This window comes from Pan paniscus, chromosome 10 (genome assembly GCF_029289425.2).
Source record: "Pan paniscus chromosome 10, NHGRI_mPanPan1-v2.0_pri, whole genome shotgun sequence".
Lineage (NCBI taxonomy): Eukaryota > Metazoa > Chordata > Mammalia > Primates > Hominidae > Pan > Pan paniscus.
Window position 1 is genome coordinate 75345016 of NC_073259.2, and position 21746 is coordinate 75366761.

Here is a 21746-nt window from a genome sequence, read left to right on the forward strand (position 1 = left end):
AGGGAGTAAGTCAAAATATCAACATTAACAAAAGCTTGAAAGAAGTTTATTCCAACCTTCATGGATGACTTTGAGGGATTCAAGATTTCAATGGAGAAAGGCAGATATGGTGGAAATAACAAAAGAACTATAATTAGAAATGAATCCTGAAGATGAGACTACATTGCTGCAATCTCATGATAAAATTTGAAAAGATGAGTTGTTGTTTCTCATGGATGAGCAAAGAACGTAGTTATCTGAGATGGAGTTTACTTCTGGTGAGGATGCTGTGAGTATTGTTGAAATGATGAAGGATTTAAAATATTACATATACTTAGTTGGTAAAGCAGTAGCAGAGTTTGAGAGAATTGACTTTTGAAAGAACTTCTACTCTGGGCAAAATGCTATAAAACAGCTTCACACGCTACAGAGAAGTCTTTCACGAGAGGAAGAGTCAATTGATGGGGCAAACTTGTTATTTTAAGAAATTGCCACAGCCACCCAAACCTTCAGCAAGCACCACCCTGATGAGTCATCAGCCACCAATACTGAGGCAAAACTTTCCACCAAAAAAAGATTATGATTTGCTGAAGGCTCAGATGATAAAAGCATATTAAGCAATAAAGTATCTTTAAATTAACGTATGTGCATTGTATTTTTAGACGCAATGCTAATGCACATTTAATAGACTGCAGTATGTTATAAACATAACTTTTGTAGGCACTGGGAAACTGAAAAATTCGTGTGGCTCACTTTATTGTGGTATATCATTTCCTGTGATGGTCTGGGACTGAACCTGCAATACTCCAAGGTATGACTGTATATATATTACAGTATCACACCTCAAGAGTTAAAACGTAGGCTGAAATCCAGTCTTAGATGCTTTGACATTCAGTTTTCTTTGGTGGCCAAATGGACCAACTGCATTGGAGGTCTTTTCCTAACACTATGGATTTTAAGTAAAGTGACCTAGCAGTTCGTTGACTATATATTTATTACCAGTCTTTAATAAATGGTTCAAGAATTTAAAATTACATTTAGACATGACCAATTAGTATATGAAAAGATACCTCTTTTGTTCCTTTAAGATTCAAGCCCTCATGCCAATCTGGTCCCAATGCGCTGCCTACATTATCTGCTTTAGATTTGCTTCTAGCTTCATTTTTCCTTCCTAAAGAGATGAAATTAAATAATATAAAAATTACCAGGTAGAGAAATATGTTAGTGTTCTGAAGTTTTTTATTTAGGCAATGTAATGATTCATATATATACATACATTACAGAATGACTAACCTATGTTATCTATATTAATCATTTTAGTCATTATTTTAATATTTTTCTGATGTAGAGTTACAAAACAGATAATCTTTCAATTGTGTGTTCAGTATGAACACACTCAACTTACGTTTTGGATGTTACACGGTTAACTGGAAGGGTAAGAAAATTAGCCTTCAAATTTTTATAATTTTGTTTATTTTTAGCACCTCCAAAATGTACAAAACTCTTGTTTAATTTTATAATCTAAAAGTTTTTCAAAGCTATCAAACTTAAAAAAATGTGAAGTTTGTATTAGTTTTTCAACTCATTGCATTTTTTACAAAACTTCTTCAGGTATTGCCCAAATGTAGTATCTGTTTGCAAAGATGCAGATGGGCTGAGTTATTCAATTTATTTTAAATTTCTTGTTTTAATTATATATATATATATATATATAAAATAGAAAATCTGAAAACTTCATGTAAAGATACATAAATATCCATATTACTATTTCCAAAATTTATTTTATTAAATTTTCTTGTAGCCCTTTTCTATATGGTTTTAAAAAAGTTTTGTATGAGAATTAATGAGCTAGGTGCTACACTTACCTTCAGTTGTATATCTGGTTCTTTTATGTGCAATTTTAGCCTCTGATTTTTCAGCAATGAGCTTTGAAGTCAAGAATTCAGCTGCTCCTGCATCGAAGAAAGTATTCCCTATAGCTTTATCTTTAATGGCCCAAATCACTTCACAGCCTTCAATTTCATACCTAAAAACAATGTTAAAGTTACTAAGAGTGATTTCAAAAGTCTAAGTAAAAAATCTTTGCATTTGCAAATAGTGATCTCCTGAAGAAAAAGTAGGGAATACATTTTTAAGGCTAACTGGGAAAGATTGATTATAAAGAGGAATATTAACATTCTTTACAGATATTAAGAATTAAAAATTGAATAGTAAAAGAATCTGAAGCAGTTTACAGAAAGAACCTTTAAGTGACAAATACATGCACTGAATATCAAGTAAAATTTCACTACAATGTACATCATTAGAAAATGTTCAATTTCTACAATACACTTATTATATGAATGGCCCCCAGGGGTAAGCAGTGCTTTTTAAAAAATCTGGTTATAGTGTAATCAAGTAATGGATGGATGGTACATAGCTATAATATTGAGAATCAGTCACTTATTTGGTAACAACTTTTTATGTCTTCAAAGCACATTATGGAAAGGGATAGAAAATGGAAAGAATCAGAGTCATAAGCTAAAAATCTTAAGGATCAAGATCAAGGATCAAGGATCTTAGAGGAAGGAAAGAATGGACATGGTATATATAAGCCACCTTCTATTACTATTTACCACTAATGTAAGGTAATGGGCATGTGATATTTTATTCTAGGTTTAGATACTAAGAAGTGGTTTTCCTAACAATATTCATTTCACAAAGTCCCTGAAGTGCATTATAATTAAGGTGATCACATAATTTATCACCTAACCTGGGATACTATCTGCTACTAATAATCATTTTTGGTACAACTGGTGGAAATGGAGACAATCCCAGACAAACAAGATATATGGCCATCCTAACTATAATAGGATTTTATCTAAACTTGCGATACTAATAAAATACTGTAAAAAGTTAAGGTATTAATTTTTCACATTTCTTTATGGTACAAAGTATTGCCATCTTTATTTCACAGACTGATATAACATAGTTAGGTTACACGACTTTTCAAGACTAATCAATAAACAGATTACGAAAAAAGGTTTAGTACATCTGAATCCAGGTCACTTGATATTCATACTTTTCAACATATGGTGATAAGGAACTCCTTGCTTCATCTAATAAGTCTTCGTTTTTCCAGCTCTTCTATGTCAGTAAACATAGAAGATTATTGGGTGAACATTCTATTTTATGTTACTCTTGTCATATAGCATTACTGACCAGCAGAAAGTGGAATACACACAAATTTGGTAATAAAGTTTGTATTTCAATTTACATACAGGCATACAGTTATCATGTAATGCTTTCTTTTTGAAAAACTGGGAATTTCTCTATATTACCATTTTTAAATTTAAAGTAATATTACACTATAACACCTATCAGTGCACTTTAACATACTGATGACTGACTAGCAGACAAAGCTATTACAAGTAACCACAAGAAACTTCAGTACTTGCTCTACCTCCTAGGACACCTTCTAATCCTCTTTTCCTGACTTGAACTATGTTCTCAGCAAGATGCACAAGTTTGACGATTATCATCACACAGAGGGGAAATACTGCTTTCATTTTGAAAATGACTCTACAAAAGCAGACAATGAGATATTGCGGTTTTGTGAAGTTATGAAAAACAGTATCTGTTTGAAAAGGAAAGGAGTAACTTACACTTAGAAAGGAGAAAACAGATAATAACTGAAATAAATGTATAATGAAGAACATTAGTATTAGTTTCACTGAAACACAGTGTAGAAAGGGTATGAGTACGCCAAGTTTCACGAGAGACAAAGACCTAATCATGCAGCAGACCTGAAGTCAGAGAATAACATTATGTGGGTCCATTTTTAATTACCAAAGAAGAGCTTACTAAATACAAAACTATGAGTTTTATCCAATTATACAGTCTTCAATCTCCAACTTAAAGAAAATGATGAATAGGATTAAATGTAAGACTCTGAACATTTTTGAACATAAAATTTTTAAATGTAAGTAACAATTATAATAATAGTAAGTGATACTTTGGTGATAGCTGATAGAGAAAATCTGGCATGTATATATTATACACAAGGATTTGAAGCCCCATTTACAATAAATCTATACCTCTTCCCTCTTGGCCCACATTTTGGTTTTGACCCTTTCTCTGTATTTCTCCATACAATGCCACAAACTTCATAATAACAATAATGACTGTTACCCATAGTACTCAGGCAATTTAAGAACTCTTACAGGCTTCCACTGGGTGAGATCATCCTCTAAAAGAGGGGCAAAAACCTAGTCTGAGAGTTGGATTGAATGCAAGTGAGCAAAGATATGGCTTTGGCAGAGTCCTTATTTTGATTCAAATTTGTCCTCTTTGTGGTTTGACCCAACTTTATGGCCTGAAAAAATCCAGACTATTTCATGTCAATCATCTGCTAGAGGATAAAATCATGAAGTGAATCAATCTTCTGCAGGACACAGCAGGATATTTCTCAATGGTTTTTGAACTTGTAATATCGTCTTAAGATGAAAATTAATTAATGTGTTCACATTTCCCAAGCTACCAAAAAAAGAGCTGCAAGAACCACATATCCTAAAACAGGAGTCACAAACATTTTGGGTTACACTGGCCAGACAGGTAACACAAATGAGTGAAGCAGGATTTATCATATAAGCAATAAAAAGTGGTGAGGGCTATCACTAGAATCTCAAAAGGTGTAAATATTTGAATTATTTTTAAACATAAAATATACTTATAAAACACATTTATGGGCCAAATTTGGCCAATCACCTTGAGACCTAAAGCATTCCCAAAACATATATATTTTATAATAAAATTTCTACAATTACAGATTCCACAAGAGCTAAAAAAATATGGCGGATTTTTCCCCTTGAAAACATATGAAAATTATATTTATCTTTGATTTTCAGAATAAAGAACATTTTCCAGTCTGCCAACAAATCACAAGAATCACAAAGCAATTGTTTAATTTAAAAACAAATTACTTTTAAACAATTTAAATATGTTATCATATTTAAAAATATATACTTACACTAACTCAAGTGCAATACCACCGTTCCCTATGATCATTATTCTTTTAGCTTTAGTAAGCTGTTTCTGAAATTCCTATGTTAAAAAGAAAATAATGAGGTAGTATTTTGTAATAGTGGGCAATAATCTGAAATTTGAGGCTTCGATAATATTCTAAAAATGTAAATATTTTATTGAATTTGTAAAGGAAAAAAAATGAATCTCACTTTCCCACTGTATCAGGGTACATCCTCTCAATTAATATAACAAAAGTCCCCCTTTATGCTTTAACCCAAGCTGCCTTTATAGCAATGCCTCTCCTGATTTTCCTTTCCTTTTAGGTCATTACATTTACAGTACTTCAGAATTTCAGCAGGAGGCACTATTAACTTACCACATTCCCAATTATTTGACCAAATCAATTATTCGTTCTTTTCACCTAGACTCTCAGTTTCCCTAGAGTTACTCAACACTTAAAACTTCTAGGAATGAGAAGCTCAGCAGTATAGTGGTTAGGAGCACAGACTCTGGAAGCACTGGCTCTAGCAATTACTAGCTGAATGACTTTGGGCAAGTTGCTTACCCTATCTGCACCTCAGGTCCTTCAACTATAAATGGAAATAAGGGACTATATATCCTAATGTTTCTGTAAGGATTATGTGAGATGACACAGACAAAGCTGGTAGGAGTAGCACGCACTCAATAATGTCAAACTTTTACTAAAAAAAAAATGTTATTAACATTCTAAGACAGATACATTGATGCCTCCACCCCCCAGAAAAAAAAGATTACAATCAGCTTAGAGAAGCCAGTGGTAAATGTAAATGACGAGTTAAAGGGTGCATCACACCAACATGGCACATGTATACATATGTAACAAACCTGCACTTGGTGCACATGTACCCTAGAACTTAAAGTATAATCTATATATATATATTAAAAAAAAAAAAGAGAGAACCCAGTGGTAATTCTTTGGGCACTTTCAAAAGTATAGAATAGTCTCATTGCTTCAGAATGACATCTGGCCCTCCTACTAAGTTTATATTAAATTTATCTCCAAACTTATAATATTCACTGAAGTTGACATCTTTAAAATTCTCCAAGAAAAAAAACAACCGAAGTTTATTTTGGTTTGTCCTTCACTGAGGATACTGCAATTTAAGAAACATCTGCAAGAGCACTGGACCTAGAGGTGAAAAGCACAATTTTAAATTGTGTATCTGATAAACTTAATAGCTAAATTAGTATAGATACATACTTAATCTCTCGACCTCAGTTTCCTATTTGTAAAGTGGGAGTAATAATCGATTATCATGAGGATTCAATGAGTTCATGTATGTAGAGGACCGAGCTGAAACAGTTATGAGCTCAATCTCTGATAATATGAACTTAAATTGTTTACAAGAAGATAATCAAGTTCCTTTAATTTTCTCTCAATTCCTAATTATTTAATTAAGAGAATAGGCTGAAAGAAAATATTATTAAATTTTCAGAATGTAAATTATATTAATGCAAAATCATCATGTCATGAGACAGAACAACAAACTTGAGGTTAGACATAGTATTGTGAAACCAGGAAGAGCTTCTTGGCAATAAGGGTTAATAAGCCCTGAATTAAATTAAATTACCAAAAGGAATTTGTATAATGCTCCAAAAACAGATGTTTCACCTTATTGGGATAGTTTATCTAGGGCAGAACAATAAGCCAAAGTGACATTTTCTGTTCTATGATTCTATCATGATTTTGTACCATAAAGATCTTTTGAATTTTTTTTGCTGGAGAATAAGATCAGTAAATTTTGAATATGCTTTACCTTTTTGGAAAAAATTGTTATATTATTTAGGTTGCAAATCACATATTCTCCAAGTAGAGTAATGAATGTGTGTGTAATGTAAGTTGTTAATATTCAGCACAGTCATTATATCTGGGTTATCTCACGCTGATAACACATCAGCATGAACTTAAAAACATAGTATCAACTAAAAATAAAAAATTGGCAGGAATAGGCCAGGCACGTTGGCTCACGCCTGTAATCCCTGCACTTTGGGAGGCCTAGGCGGGTGGATCACGAAGTCAAGGAGATCGAGACCATCCTGGCTAACATGGTGAAACCCTGTCTCTACTAAAAATACAAAAAAAAAAAAAAATTAGCCAGGCGTGGTGGCAGGTGCCTGTAGTCCCAGCTTCTCGGGAGGCTGAGGCAGGAGAATGGCGTGAAACTGGGAGGCGGAGCTTGCAGTGAGCCGAGACTGCGCCACTGCACTCCAGCCTGGGCAACAGAGCAAGACTCCGTTTCAAAAAAAAAAATTGGCAGGAATAAAACATAACCACTCTGTGGTTTACTGGTCATGAAACAAAAATTTCCCTTCTGCCCTTACAGTTTCGGAATTGTAAGTGGAACACTTTAATTCAAATGTAGAAAATTCTTTTATTTTCCTTCTCACGGTCCAACCTTAAAATGTTACCTGAGCACTGTCTGTATCACGGATTCCTAATACATAAGGATTTCCTTCACATATCAACTTTGGTTTAGCTCCAGCACACAGACAGAGTTTCTTATATACGTGCTGATTGCCATCTTCTGTTACAATGCACTGTAAATACATCAAACAATGAAAGAAAACGGAGACACATAATCAACATGGATACAACTTCACTTTAAACTAAAAATTCAATAAGGCAAAAGCAAAACATAATATATTAAGGTTGCCTCTTGGTGGCACTCAGTTCTTTGTTATAGGAATTACAAAACTAAGCATGAGAATACATGTACTAATCCAGTTATTCTTAATCATTTTAAGCTCATGAACCATTTTGAGATCTCCTGAAAACTAGTCTTTCTCCCCTGGCATAAAAAGGTACATTCACACAAAGTTTTGTATTAAACTTCAGGGAATCCCATGTTGGTTGAAAAGGTATGTTGACCCCACATTAAAAACAAAACTTCAAGAAATTTTTAAATTAAGCATTCTCATTATACCTGTGACAGGCCTTGATGAAGATTTCTGATCTCAAGGGAAGTTACTGTAAGAAGACCTAGTAATTCTAACCATATCCTACCTTCATATCTATTATGAGTACAGAAAAGCAGTGAGTGGAACAAGAGGTTATGGTATGTCTTCTTAATCTAAAAAGACTAGAAGTGCTTAAAAAAAAAGTACTCATATTCTTAAGTACAAATAATGACTTTATGAGCAAACCAAATGCTTTTGGGGTATATTTTAGTATAAGTAAAAAATATGATAATCTTTAATCCTAGCATGTATTGGCTTTAAATTTATATTAATTAATAAATGGGTCTAAAACTACATATCAGAGATCTATTGCTTTTGTTCTTTAATACTGAATGAAAAACCACATATAAATAGTAGCCTTTAGAAAACATTTAAACATAAATGCATGCTACTATGAGAGATGCTCAACTTTGTTCGAATGATTTAGGGGTTAATGTTTGTGCCAAGTGTTTGACTTACAAACCTTGTTAAACTGTATCATAGCACTTAACATCCAATGAGACATTTATAACTCAAATTAATTATTCAGTTCCATAACAAATACATAAAACCAGTAATCCAGCATAGCATAATCCATATAGAAATTTTATACAAGTCTTCTTTTAAATAATCTGGTTAGAATTTCAACTGACAAGAACAAAAGTTAATTATAGGCACTGACAAAACTTAAAAAATAATTTGCATTTAGCTGCTGTAAAAACAAATAGCACAAACAAACACAAAAACTCTTTCCATTAGCTACTGCTAAATTTTTGGCAAGAGACGTGAAAGTAAAACATACTATCTCTAATTCACTAAAAAATGTAAAGGACACTTCTCCAGACGGAAGTGAGCCACACACTCTGCGTCCTCGCCTCACTAGGAAACTACTGAAGTTCCTGGGGAAGCACAGTAGCATTTCATAAGAACAAAATGGATGGGGAAGAGAAAACCTATGGTGGCTGTGAAGGCCCTGATGCCAGGTATGTGAAATTGATATCATCTGATGGCCATGAATTTACTGTAAAAAGAGAACATGCATTAACATCAGACATGATAAAAGCCATGTTGAGTGGCCCAGCTCAGTTTGCTGAGAATGAAACCAATGAGGTCAATTTTAGAGAGATACCTTCACATGTGCTATCAAAAGTACGCATGTGTTTTTTTTTTTCTTTAGATGGAGTCTCGCTCTGTCACCCAGGCTGGAGTGCAGCGGTGTGATCTCGGCTCACTGCAAGCTCCCGGGTTCACGCCATTCTCCTGCCTCAGCCTCCCAAGTAGCTGGGACTACAGGCGCCCGCCCCCACGCCTGGCTAATTTTTTTTTGTATTTTTAGTAGAGACGGGATTTCACCGTGTTAGCCAGGATGGTCTCGACCTCCTGACCTCGTGATCCACCCGCCAAGGCCTCCCAAAGTGCTGGGATTACAGGTGTGAGCCACCGCGCCTGGCTGTATGCATGTATTTTACATACAAAGTTCGCTACACTAACAGCTCCACTGAGTTCCTGAATTCCCAACTGCACCTGAAATAGCACTAGAACTGCTGATGGCTGCCAACTTCCTAGATTGTTAAATAAAAGAAATTATAATAAACTGTTAAAAAAACAAAAATGTAAAGGACAATGGATAAGAGAAGGCAGACATGCACTGCATGTGGGATATTTTTCAAATGGTAACGGGAAGCACTCTGATTCATTCAAATGCCCTAACACATAAATTCCCTGACAATCCATTTAGCATATTTTGAGAGCCCACCTCAATTTACAAATAAATTGACAAATATATTACTTGGAATATGTAATACCACTATAAGTATTAGAAACTTATCTGGTTTGGGGATTCAGATTTTTTATTTTTTCCTGATAAAATTCAATACTTTTCTCTCTCAAATTACTTGTGTTTCAAATGTGGTATATATGTGTTTTATCCCTAAAGGAGATAAAACACATCTCTAATTTATGAGCTAGAACTCATAAATTAGAACTGCTTATAGAAACAACTACAAATCTACTTCTCATCTTACCTGAAGCGCATCTGGGATACTGTAAATCATCTTACAACATCCTTTCCTGAGACTGCCTTCTTCATTCTCATGTAAAGGGTTATTGAGTCCTGCCAAAGTTACAGCAGAAATCTCACTCAAATCTGGGATATTTTTTACAACTACATTGTCCCTGTCTCAGTTCAGACCTTACATCATTTTTCAAATCAATTTTTTAAAAATTATTATTATCCTTTTTGAGACAGGGTCTCACTCTGTTGCCCAGGCTGGAGTGCAGTGGCGCAATCACAGCTAACTGCAGCCTTGAACTCCCAGGCTCAGGTGATCTTCCCACCTCAGTCACCAAAGTAGCTGGGACTACAAGTGCACGCCACCATGCCTGATTAACTTTTTGTATATTTTTTGTAGATACAGGGTTTTGCTATGTTGCCCAGGCTAGAGTCGAACTTCTAGGCTAAAGCCATCCGTCTGCCTTGGCCTCACAAAGTGCTGGGGATTATAGGCATGAGCCTGTACATAATTTCCTGACTCTTCACATAATTTTTGACTATCATAACCACCTTCTAGTTTGGTTGGCTACTAGCCACTTGTTCATGCTCAACACTCCTATCAGATGTATCTTCCTAAAAAAAAAAAAAAAATCTATTTTATCATTGATGCCCCAGCTCTTTAAATCACCTTACAATTTCTCCCAAATATAAAACAAACTCAACTTCTCTCTTTTTTTTGAGAAGGAGTCTCACTCTGTCGCCCAGGCTGGAGTGCAGTGGTGCGATCTGGGCTCACTGCAAGCTCCGCCTCCCGGGTTCACGCCATTCTCCTGCCTCAGTCTCCCGAGTAGCTGGGACTACAGGTGCCCGCCACCACACCCGGCTAATTTTTTGTATTTTTAGTAGAGACAGGGTTTCACCATGTTAGCCAGGATGGTCTCAATCTCCTGACCTCATGATCCGCCTGCCTCAGCCTCCTAAAGTGCTGGGATTACAGGCATGAGCCAACACACCGGCCCAAACTCAACTTCTTATAGTGTGACATTAAAAACCCCTCAGGTTCTCACTTACTTATCTTCTAGCCTTGATTGCCAATCTCCTTTACTTAACCACACCCTAATCCCTTTGACATCTCTATTCTTCATATTTCTTTTCCTTTCTTTGGGTCTTTGAACATTCAATCTCCCCTTCCTGGAATGCCTCTTTCCACCTGGGGAACTCTTAATTTCACTCATCTGTTAATACCCAGCTCATTTTACTCTCTCTGTAAAGTCTTCCTTAATCCCTGATATCAGAGCTTTGATAGTATTTCAGTGACTGTGTTTTTTATATGTCAATATAATTATAGTATGCATGTTCATATTCCCTTTGACACTGACAGTTCCTAAGAGCCGACACCTCGTATTAACCCTACTGCATCCCAGCACCTAATGCAGTATCCAGAACACAGTGGACACTTTATAAACATTAATGTAATTTGAAATGTGAAGACTAAAATCCCAAATCTAATTATATAATTCCAATAAACTTACAAAAACTGTATTTTTTCTAATAATACTGGAAATCAATGTCACTAAACTTTACATGTTAAAAACTTAAATGGTGGTGGTAGTAGAGCTGGAGTGAAAAGAGGCAGGCAAAACTTCATCAAGATTCAACAATGGAAAATGTTATTAAGAAAACAATTATCTTACGTGTTCTTCACTCTTCAGTTGCTTTACGCCAGATTCTATAACCTTAATGTTGGGAAAGCGTTTTCCTAACATGGTACTTGATTGTTCTTCAACATCAAATTCTTCCAATATTTTAGAAATCTGTATAGATCAAAGAGATTAAAAATGTATATTTTTAAAGTATTTTCTTTCAAGAACCTTAAATAATAAAAATACTTTGCTTTTATACACTATTTTGTGTTTATAAAACAAACAAATTAGCCAACTGCACTATATAGAGTGGAAAGAGGACCAGACTCAGCATTTAGAGACTTAAATATTTGCTTGGCCGCTCCTGGGCAAGTCAGGTGTCACAAGCCATAGTTTCCTGGCTAATAAAATGAGAACTGACCTGTAAAATGAGGGGTAACACCACTTACATTTCTACAGTTTAGCCAAATAGCTTATTTATTTCCTTATCCTTCAAGCTTTCTCTATTTACTAGCAGACCTTATGGTCATCTAGTCTTTGCACTCTTCTTTCCTGTTCTATAAAACCATCAGTATTCTAGACTCACTTTCCTTTCTGTCCAGCTAAAGTTCAATTGTGAATCAATTCACCTTTTCCCTAAATCCTTTACTTCCTTGCTCTCTTATCCTAAACTGTTAACCTGAAAACCCTCAACCCTATAAACTATCTGCTTGCTCTAGTCCTAAGCCCAGTTTGCTGCAGAAAGACCACACAGCCTTACAGATTGATATTCAACCTCAGCTGCTCTTTAAAAACTGCATGGAAATCTTACTGCATGGCCCTGACAGTTCTCAAACCTTTTGGTCTCGTGACCCCTTTACAGTCTTACAAATTATGTAAGAACCTACTTCTAGGGTTATTTAAGGATCATAGAATAGATCTGAAACCTTTAGAAGGCTACTTGATGCATGGTAAGCACTTAATAAATGTGAATTATTAGCAGTAATCTTTTTTCTCCTTTAAAAATTATACAAGTCATGAATCATGCTCTTTGTAACACTAAACAAACAATACATAATAGAGAGTAAATGTTAAAGTCTCTATCACTCTTCAAATCTCATCCTTAATCCCTCAGGATAAGCACTAGTGACTTTTTGGTGTTATGTTCTATACTTTTAATCTCCTTATCTTATGTGCCTAGCACATTGGTTAATATATAATATAGGTACTCAATAAGTCATAAAGATAATGCCATTTCCTACTGCTGTACACAGAATAGCTGATATTTGTATATTTGTTATTGGCACATTTAAGTTCACAACCCTGTGAAGTAAGCAAGGGAAGTATTAACCTAATACTACAGGTGAAGCAGCTTACAGAGATCTTCCAAGGCTACCCGACCAGTAAACAAGAGGCCTAGAAACCAAGCTTTTTCCTTCTGTTGTATATAACTTACAAAACTGGCAAAAACTGAATTCAAGTCTCACAACTCTTGGATTATTATACTGAATTAGGTCTTCTGGAAAGATACTTATGAGACCCAGCTATACATCTTTCTCTTATGTATACAGTCTTAGCTTGTCATTAAATATGTACTTTTACCTTTTAAAGATTAATAGCTATAATTTTTCCTCTATTTCTCCCTAACTCCATAACTCTTTGGCTATACCTAAGTACTAAGATATCATATGTATCTCTATTTAGGTTATAAAGGGACAACATGGTATATGCCACTAAACTACCCTTGGTCTTACGGATTTACAACATGAGAAAATTATATTCCATTATCAGGATATTACCAGAGACATCGTATTAAATGAAGGGCTATGGTAGTAGTCTTCACTGAAGGGTGGGAAGAAAGATCAGAATGTACGTTTTTCGACATTTTAGAAATTTTATTTTGCATAGGCTTTATAACATTTATAATTGTAGTTCTGTAGCTCATACACATAACTTATTAGTATACATATATTGGGATGTCAGGGCAAAACTTTTTAACCGTTGAGCTACAGGAAAAAAAAAGTTTGGAGATGACTTTTCTATGATACTATTACCCAACTGTTCTTAGACTCCTACTATAATGTGAATATAAATTAATGGAATACAAAGTATTCTGAGACACTAATTATCTGTAAGTATAAACTTGGCTTGGAAGCACTTTTCTGATGTGTAAACACACACACACACCCCTACCCATATTGATAATAAATATCATGTATATTTGTACCCATTTTAGATTTGCAGAGCATCTTTCCTGAAAAAATTTTTTATTGGAAACTTTCTCAAAAGTAATTCTAAGTGGAAGGAAAATGGAGAAAAAGAATAGAAGATTAAAAATTTAGTATCATTCTGGGAGCTTTTGGTATTCTATCTGAATAATTCTCAACTCGAGCTTTTTTAAAATAACTGTCAAAAGAATATTTGTAATTTTAAACAATTAAAACACTCCAGAATACATGGAGGTATTGTCATCAAGATGGCTAAGTAGGAGATATCAGCCTTCATTCCCCCATGAAAAAAAACAAATATAGACAAATCTTCACAAGCCAAAATAGCCCAAAGAGGGCTCAACAGCCCATTAAACAATCTGCAGCAACACAGTGGAGCATGAAAATGGAGAATAACCACATAAAAGAATCAATAATGACCCTGGCATACCTGAGAAACCAGGAGATAGCTAGGAGCAAAGAAAGGCAGAGGCTATCAGTATCAGCCACATGGTGGGGACCACTGTGGTAAATGGTGGCCTGCACTGCGGAGGAAACTAGCATCCCTTGCTACTGTGAGGGGACCAACAACCATTCCTGCCAGGGAACCCTAGAGTGGGAGACATGGCGGCATATCTTGTCTCCACAAAGAAGTGGCCAATGTCAAGATGCTTTGGCAAAGGAGTCACTTTGTCCTCAACCCTGTGAGTGTTCCAACCCCAGGGCCATGGTCACTCTGAGAATGCCTACACCTCAGACCCAGGTTCTACGGCCCGTACTGGGCCCACCTACATCTCAGACACCAGAGCCATCACCATAGTAAGCTAGTTTGCACTTTGGGGCCTGCAACCAAGCCTCACTGCACATGTCTGCAATCCAGGCACTGGCTCAGCTGCCACTGAAAGCTAGGCCCTGCCCTGACACTGAAGCTGCTGTAACTCTGAGCACACATGTGTTCCCATTCTTGGTTTCCCTGGCTGCCTCACAAGCATCCTCACCTCATATTCTATTACCAATATAGCAGTACGGGTACCTGCACCCTAGGCACCAATATCATTACAGTCCCAGATCCCAGAACTTTAATTCCTCCGTGTATGCCTGTGTTTTGGGCCTCAGCTCTATCTGCTCCATAGGCACCACTTATCAGACACCAGCGCTGCTGCCACTGAACCCAGAAGGCAGACTCAGTGCCAACAGGGATCCCCTAAGCCACAACTTCCTTTGTGGGAGAAGAAAAGATTGGGAGGCTCTTAGCAGCTATTGACATTGAAAACCCCAACAACCCTCACTACCACTGCAGACATCCAGAGTTGGATGCTGAGGATCCCTGCAATCTTCAACAACAATTAACTCAGCTGACGGAGCTGCACAGACTACAAAGTGGGCACCCTCACTGGTGCCAGAACTGCTACATCCCATCTAGCAAGCAGCCCTCCCCATAGGGGAAGGTCTTTCCACAGCAAAACTAGCCCATACTTCTGAAAACAGCAAGTGTGTCATCAAATGTGCAAACATCAACATAAGGCAGTAAGAAACATGATAAACCAAGAAGATATGCCACCAAAAGAACACAAATGTCAGAACTGCCTGACAAAGAATTCAAAATAATTGTTTAAAGAAGCTGAAGGAACTTCAAGAAGTTACAAACAATTCAATTAAATCAGAAAAACAATAAGCAACCAAAACAAAAAATTTAAAAAGTTATTTAAAAACTAAAGCAGAAATTCTGACGATGAAAGATGCAATGAATGAAACAAAAAAAAAATGCAACAGACTATGTCAACAAGAGAACTGATCACACAGAAGAAAACATCTGTGAATCTGAAGACAGATTATTTGAAAATATACAGTCAGAAGGGAAGAAGAAGAAAAAAGAATGAAAAAGAATGTAGAAGTAGGGAATTAAAGGATGGCATCAAATAAGCAAATCTTTGAATTATAGGAGTTATAGAAGGAGACAAGAAAGACAAAGGAGTAGAACATGTATTTAAAGAAATAACAACAGAAAACTTTCAGGCTGGGCGCGGTGGCTCACACCTGTAATCCCAGCACTTTGGGAGGCCGAGGTGGATGGATCACAAGGTCAGGAGTTCCAGACCAGCCTGGCCAATATGGTGAAACCCCGTCTCTACTAAAAAATACAAAAAATTAGCTGGGCATGGTTGCGGGCGCCTGTAGTCCTAGCTACTTGGGAGGCTGAGGCAGGAGAATGGCGTGAACCCAGGAGGCGGAGCTTGCAGTGAGCCAAGATCGTGCCACTGCACTCCAGTCTGGGCAACAGGGTGAGACTCCATCTCAAAAAAAAGCAATCAATTCACCATAATCAAGTGGGATTTATTCAGGGATGCAAAGATGGCTTAAAATATGCAAATCGGTAAATATGATATACCACATTAACAGAACAAAGGACAAAAATCATGACCATCTCTACAGATATAGAAAAAATATTCAACAAAATTAAACGTCTTTTCATAATAAAAACCCAACAATTAGGTATGGAAGGAATGTACCACAACAAAAAAATGGTCATATACAAGCCTATAGCTAATAATATATTGAATGGAGAAAAGCTGAAAGCTTTTCCAAGATCAAGAACAACACAAGGATGCCCACTCTCACAACTTCTATTCAACACAGTACTAAAGTCCTAGCTAGAGCAATTAAATTAGGTGACAGAAAGAAATAAAAGGCATCCAAATTGGAAAGATTTTAAATAGCTTGACTTAGCCATTCCACAGTGTATACATATATCAAAACATCATGTTGTATAGCATATAACTGTACTTGTCAATTTTTAAGAAAGAAAAAAATACACAATTACCCTAACTGCTATGCAAGTTATTGCGATTTTTTCAAATTAATATTAAGAAGTTATACAAAGGTTCTTACCTGCTTGAAATTTGTAACTGCTTTAATAACAGGAGAAGCTGTTACCAAGAGAATATCTTCTGATGGAAAGTGAGTAGCCAACTTATTTTTAAAAAGAGAGAAAAAAAAATTAGGACAAATTACCTTAAGTACTGGTATATATGGTTTGGGGTTGAGGATAATGCAATTTTGATAAAGTAATTAATCTAGAAAATTAAAAACCCACTGTTCCTCATCTAAAGGTCTCCATTATCCTTGGTCTTGATGGGGCAATGGTGAATAATGTTAAATTCTGATACTGAGAAAATAATATTTACAGTAAACACTAACAAAGAACTCCTGAACAAAAGTGATATAAAGAAATATCCTTTATTTACTTCAACTATTTTGTATACCAATTTAGTTATAATGCAGAGGATGAGAATAAACTATCTTCCTAATTACCAGTTAAACTAACTTCTATTTATCTTAAAATAATATTTCATTTGTCTTCAATGGGATGAAATTAAAGCAAACCCTCAATATTAAACACTTAGAATATTGGTCTAACTTTCCCCAGGTGCTCTGGCACTCCTATTCTGCCTCTTCCAGTAGTACATATTGTGGGATGATAAAGCCATTTTAATAATAGCTTCAACAAAATTTAGAGGTATGACTTGTTAATGTTTCATTATTTTCCTTTAGCTATAACCTCTGTCTTCTTCACTCTGTACTTGAAAGCATTTTCTTATCTCAAAGTCTGGTTCCTCGACACTGCCACCCTCAATAATCTGGCTTCTATTCCTATTCCATCACTAAAACAGCATGTTTGAGGGATCTATGAATCCTTAAAATCCAAGGGATTATTTATTTTCTTTCTTTTTTTTTTTATGGAGATGGGATCTTGCCATGTTGCCCAGTCTGGCTTCAAACTCCTGGCCTCATGCAATCCTCCCACTTTGGCCTCCCAAAGTTCTAAGATTACAAGTGCGAGCTATCGTGCCCAACACCCGTGTGATTCTTCTTAGTCTCATTTTATTTGAACTTTCTATATTTGACAATATTATTACTCTCTCCATCTTTCTTTCCTCTGTATATTCTGTAATTTATATCTCTGCTGTTTCCATTGCTAAATGAGGTCCTCAAAACTTCTTTATACTACTGAAATCGCCTTCGAATTGGCTCTCCAGTTTCACGTATAAACCAGCTGCCTCTGCCACAAATACATTGTAACTAATCATCTTTCAAGCCTTTTCATATGATCAAGTTACTCCACTGCTCAAAAACATTTGACTACTTGTAAATTCTTGTTAAGTTCTTAGCATGATAAGACTCCTTATGATCTATGCTTTAAGCTTTACTGCTCCCTGATGATCCATGCTTTTCCACTGGAGATGACATTCTTTTCTCGAATACTTGGTGAACTTTCACTCATTCTTTCATAATGAGATTTTAAAAATACCTCCTTTGATTAAAAAAAAATTCCTCTTCCCTAATTCAGTCCCTACCTACTCCACAGGCACCCCTAAGATAACCGTTGATATCTCTTGCATAGACATACAATATTGTAATACTGTCTCTTCCAGCAGGCTGTGAGTCCCTAGCATGGTATACCATGCTGTTCATAGTTGAACACTCAGCCCTTAATACGGTGCCTGCATCATATATGTTTACTTAGTGAATAAACGGAAAATACGCATCCAACGATGAAAACACTTGAGTTTCTTCCACTATTTCTTATGACTTCAGTGATTGCTCATGTTTACTTTGTATCAACAAAATAATGTAGAACTTTTTGGAATACACACATGTATCTGAATATATATGCTCTGGCTATTCAGTATAATCAAGAAAGCAAGCCCTACATGCATTTAATCCCTCGCTGATTGTTTTACAAAACTTTACTAGAAATAAAGTTTCTTCTATCTTGGGAGTTCGAAGTATAGAAAACTTACGTATGGGATTCTTTATTAATTAGTTAAGATGCACTAAAGACTTGGCAACTATCTGGAAACTAAACTCAATCACCTACGATAATTAACAAAGGGGGCTGAGGGCCGGGTGCTGTGGCTCAGGCCTGTAATGCCAGCACTTCGGTAGGCGGAAGCGGGCAGACTGCTTGAGCCCAGGAGTTCGAGACCAGCCTGGCCAACATGGTGAAAGCCCGTCTGTACTAAAAATACAAACATTAGCGGGGCGTGGTGGCTGGCGCCTGTAATCCCAGCTACAGGCTGACGCAACAGAAGAATCGCTTGAACCCGGGAAGCAAAGCTTGCATTAAGCCAAGATCGCACCACTGCCCTCCAGTCTGGGCGACAGAGTGAGACTCCGTCTCAAAGAAAAAGAAAAAAAAAGAAAAAAAAAAAGAAAGGGGGCTGAATTTTTTGTCTAAATACAAAGTCCTCATGTCTGCTCTGACATTACAAGGATCTGAGCACGGATCAGCCAGCTTTGGTTTCTCGGCTATAATTTGCCTCCCACTCCTCCCTGCGCTTAAGAGAAAGCTAGTGAGGTCATCTGAGGACCACCAAGCAGTTTCTAAAATCTGGGAGCAATAAGTGCGGAAAAGGGCGCAGCAAAAAAGGAACCCGGAAGAAGAAAAAGGGAGGGGGTGGGAGGAAGGCCTCCAGTGCTATCCCCTTTGGGGTCGGGGAAAGAGGCGGAACCGCCTGAGCACCGCCCTACCTGCTCCGCACAAGTGACGCCCGCGATGCCGCCGCCGACCACCACGAACTTCCCTGCCGTCGGGGGAGGGCGCGCTGCCTCCATGCTGCCGGACTCCCAGTGGTTTACTGAATATCGCGGCGGAGCAGCGGGACTCTGGACTCCAGGAGAGGAAGCAGCCGCGAGGCGGTCACTTCCGGTGCCTTATCCAGAGAATCCGACCTACGGGTGCTCGGGAGCTCACACTACTCATCTCGAGTACCTGCTGCCGGCTGCGTTTCGGAAGCAACGAATTGTCTCCTGGTGTTCAGAGCTTTGCGTTACTATTACTACACCTGAATGTAGTTATTCCATGAAAATTTGACAAAGAGAAGACCAAAAAATTAAAAATAAAAAAGTAAAGAAGATGGGTTGCCCAAAGAAGTTTGATAAATTACATATCTAAAGATAGACCAGTGTTCTCACGGGACAAAACATTCATATAATAAATGAATTGGTGTGAAGTTCTCATTATTTGTTTCTGCGAGAAATTAGAGGCACAGATCTTATGCTTTTATTAGTAGAAGGAGCCTTCGGGAACATCCTGACCCCACTCCTGTCATTTTTGTAGATGAAGAAACTTGAGTCTTCTGAAAACCACTTGATTGCCACCGTTCACCTAACAATCCAAGATTTTTGTTTGTGGAAGCACAAAAATTCTCCATGACAAGGCAAAACAATACTACTGAATTGTTCTCTAAAAAATCATCCTTTTCATTTACAACTTTGACCTCAGCTAAAGTTTCCAGGAAGAATGTACAGTTGCTTTCCATTTTGTCAAAACAAATGAACATTTCTTAAATTTCCAGTCAATAGCAGCATGTGTGAGGGTTGAATGAAATATTCCCAGTCTCGGTTTTACTGTGAATTTTTTTCGTGGTCAATTGTTTTTAAGAAATTGCTAAATCATTTTTAACTCTTTTTACTATATTATTCACTATTCATATTATTTTACTATTTACTATTACCATTGCTGTCTCATATAACTTTCCCTAGGAGTTGTTTTGTAATGGTAAGGTATTATCTCTCAAATGATTCACTCTAAAACTGGTAATTACCCGAGTCCCTTTAATTCTTTAAACACTGAGAATAACCATTATATATTAACAGGAAAGCCTACCACGTATCTAATTACGGGTATTTACTGATACCTTTAAAAATCATTGTTCTTTGATTTACCAAGTTAAATGGTAAGCGGTTTAATAAACGTGTCTAATTCCTGTTACTAGTATAGCAACCAAACAAAGCATTCATTTCTAGGAGGAGGAAATACATTCCTTACGCTCATTTAGATCTAATCTTGCTTCAACTTATTTTCACATTATCTCATTCACACTGTGTTCCATTCAGGCCACACTACACTTCCAGATCCCAGGATATGCCATTTTCTTTCTGAGCGTTTGCACACATCTTTTTCCCAACTACTTTTCCCTGGCTAACTCATCAGCCTTTGGTTTCATCAAGCCATTGCTTCCCCTTTAAGATACTTTATCTAACATCCTCAAGACAGCTAGGTGTCCTCTCTGTGTGTTCCTATAGCACTTTGTCATCCTCTAAATTTAGACTTATCCCACTTTATTGTAAATTCTTACTGCCTGACCCCACCACCACCATAAACTGCTTACATAATCTCAGGGATTATTTTTGTCTCCCTTTGTATCTCCAATGTTTAGTAGGTAGTATGTATTCAACAAAAATGTGCTGAACGAAATAGGAAGTTGGTGGAGCATGAAACTCCCCTGAAGTCCTTCTAAAGATTTTTAGATTCATTGTCCAGGGTCAGGATCCTCTTGTATATTGTGACAGGGGTTTCCTCTTTATGGAAGTTGGAAGGAAGAATAGAGTGGAATTTAAGCTCCCAGGGGAAATGGAAGGAGATCATCGTCTATGGGAGGGGAAGCAAAGTAGTAGGAGGCTCCTCAGATGTAAAGGGGTAATGACTCCACACTCTCCTTTTTTCTTCCCCTTGTGAAGGCTGGCTTTTTTGTCAAGTTGATGTAGGGATAAGACCTAGCTGCCTGCCACACTGGCATGAATATCCAACTTTTAGAAATGTCTAAGGGTTAAAGAACTTTCAGTGCATCTCACCTTAATGTTGATTAAATTAGATACATATACTGGATGTAAGGTGGGTTAAAAGTAAGATGTAGCTAACTTGAAACATGTTATCCACAGGGAGGGCAGCAATAGGTACAGGTTAGGAGAAAGGGCAACTGCAAAGAAAACTGGGCACCTAGAAATAAGGGAGGCCCAATGCCAGGAAGCAGCAGAGAAGCAGAAAAGACAGAACTTCAGCTCCCCTTTAGCTCTGGTCAGCAAGCTTAGGAGTGACCTGGTGACTGTTTCTGAGAAGTCAAAGAAATACCAGTGTGTTGCTAAATATTATGGTGTATGTTTATGGGTGGAAAAGAATAG

At 36.7% G+C, this 21746-nt stretch overlaps 2 protein-coding genes across 4 annotated transcripts in view; one reads left to right on the forward strand and one right to left on the reverse strand.

Moving 5' to 3' along the window:
- Window positions 1-19811, reverse strand: part of PYROXD1 (pyridine nucleotide-disulphide oxidoreductase domain 1) — a 33877-nt gene extending 14066 nt beyond the window's left edge. Inside the window, exons 1-7 of one of the 3 annotated variants that reach the window (XM_003828896.5) lie at window positions 19314-19811; window positions 16671-16751; window positions 11647-11766; window positions 7432-7560; window positions 4988-5061; window positions 1845-2005; window positions 1050-1150 (exon numbers count right to left, since the gene is read on the reverse strand). In XM_003828896.5, coding sequence (XP_003828944.1) covers window positions 1050-1150; window positions 1845-2005; window positions 4988-5061; window positions 7432-7560; window positions 11647-11766; window positions 16671-16751; window positions 19314-19397 — 750 coding nt within the window. In that variant the 5' untranslated portion in view covers window positions 19398-19811. Of the gene's footprint in view, window positions 1-1049; window positions 1151-1844; window positions 2006-4987; window positions 5062-7431; window positions 7561-9983; window positions 10073-11646; window positions 11767-16670; window positions 16752-19313 lie in introns of those variants that run through there. The other 2 variants (XM_063593538.1, XM_055095866.2) reach the window with 2 other exon arrangements.
- Window positions 8791-9882, forward strand: LOC100975968 (elongin-C-like). The gene has a single exon (XM_055095867.2). The coding sequence runs from the start codon at window positions 8893-8895 to the stop codon at window positions 9178-9180; it is 288 nt and encodes a 95-aa protein (XP_054951842.1). The 5' UTR covers window positions 8791-8892; the 3' UTR covers window positions 9181-9882.
- Window positions 19812-21746: the final 1935 nt, after the last annotated feature.

What these genes read in the sequence shown, in the direction of transcription:
- LOC100975968 (XM_055095867.2), top strand. Translation starts at nt 8,893, where the DNA reads ATGGATGGGGAAGAGAAAACCTATGGTGGCTGTGAAGGCCCTGATGCC.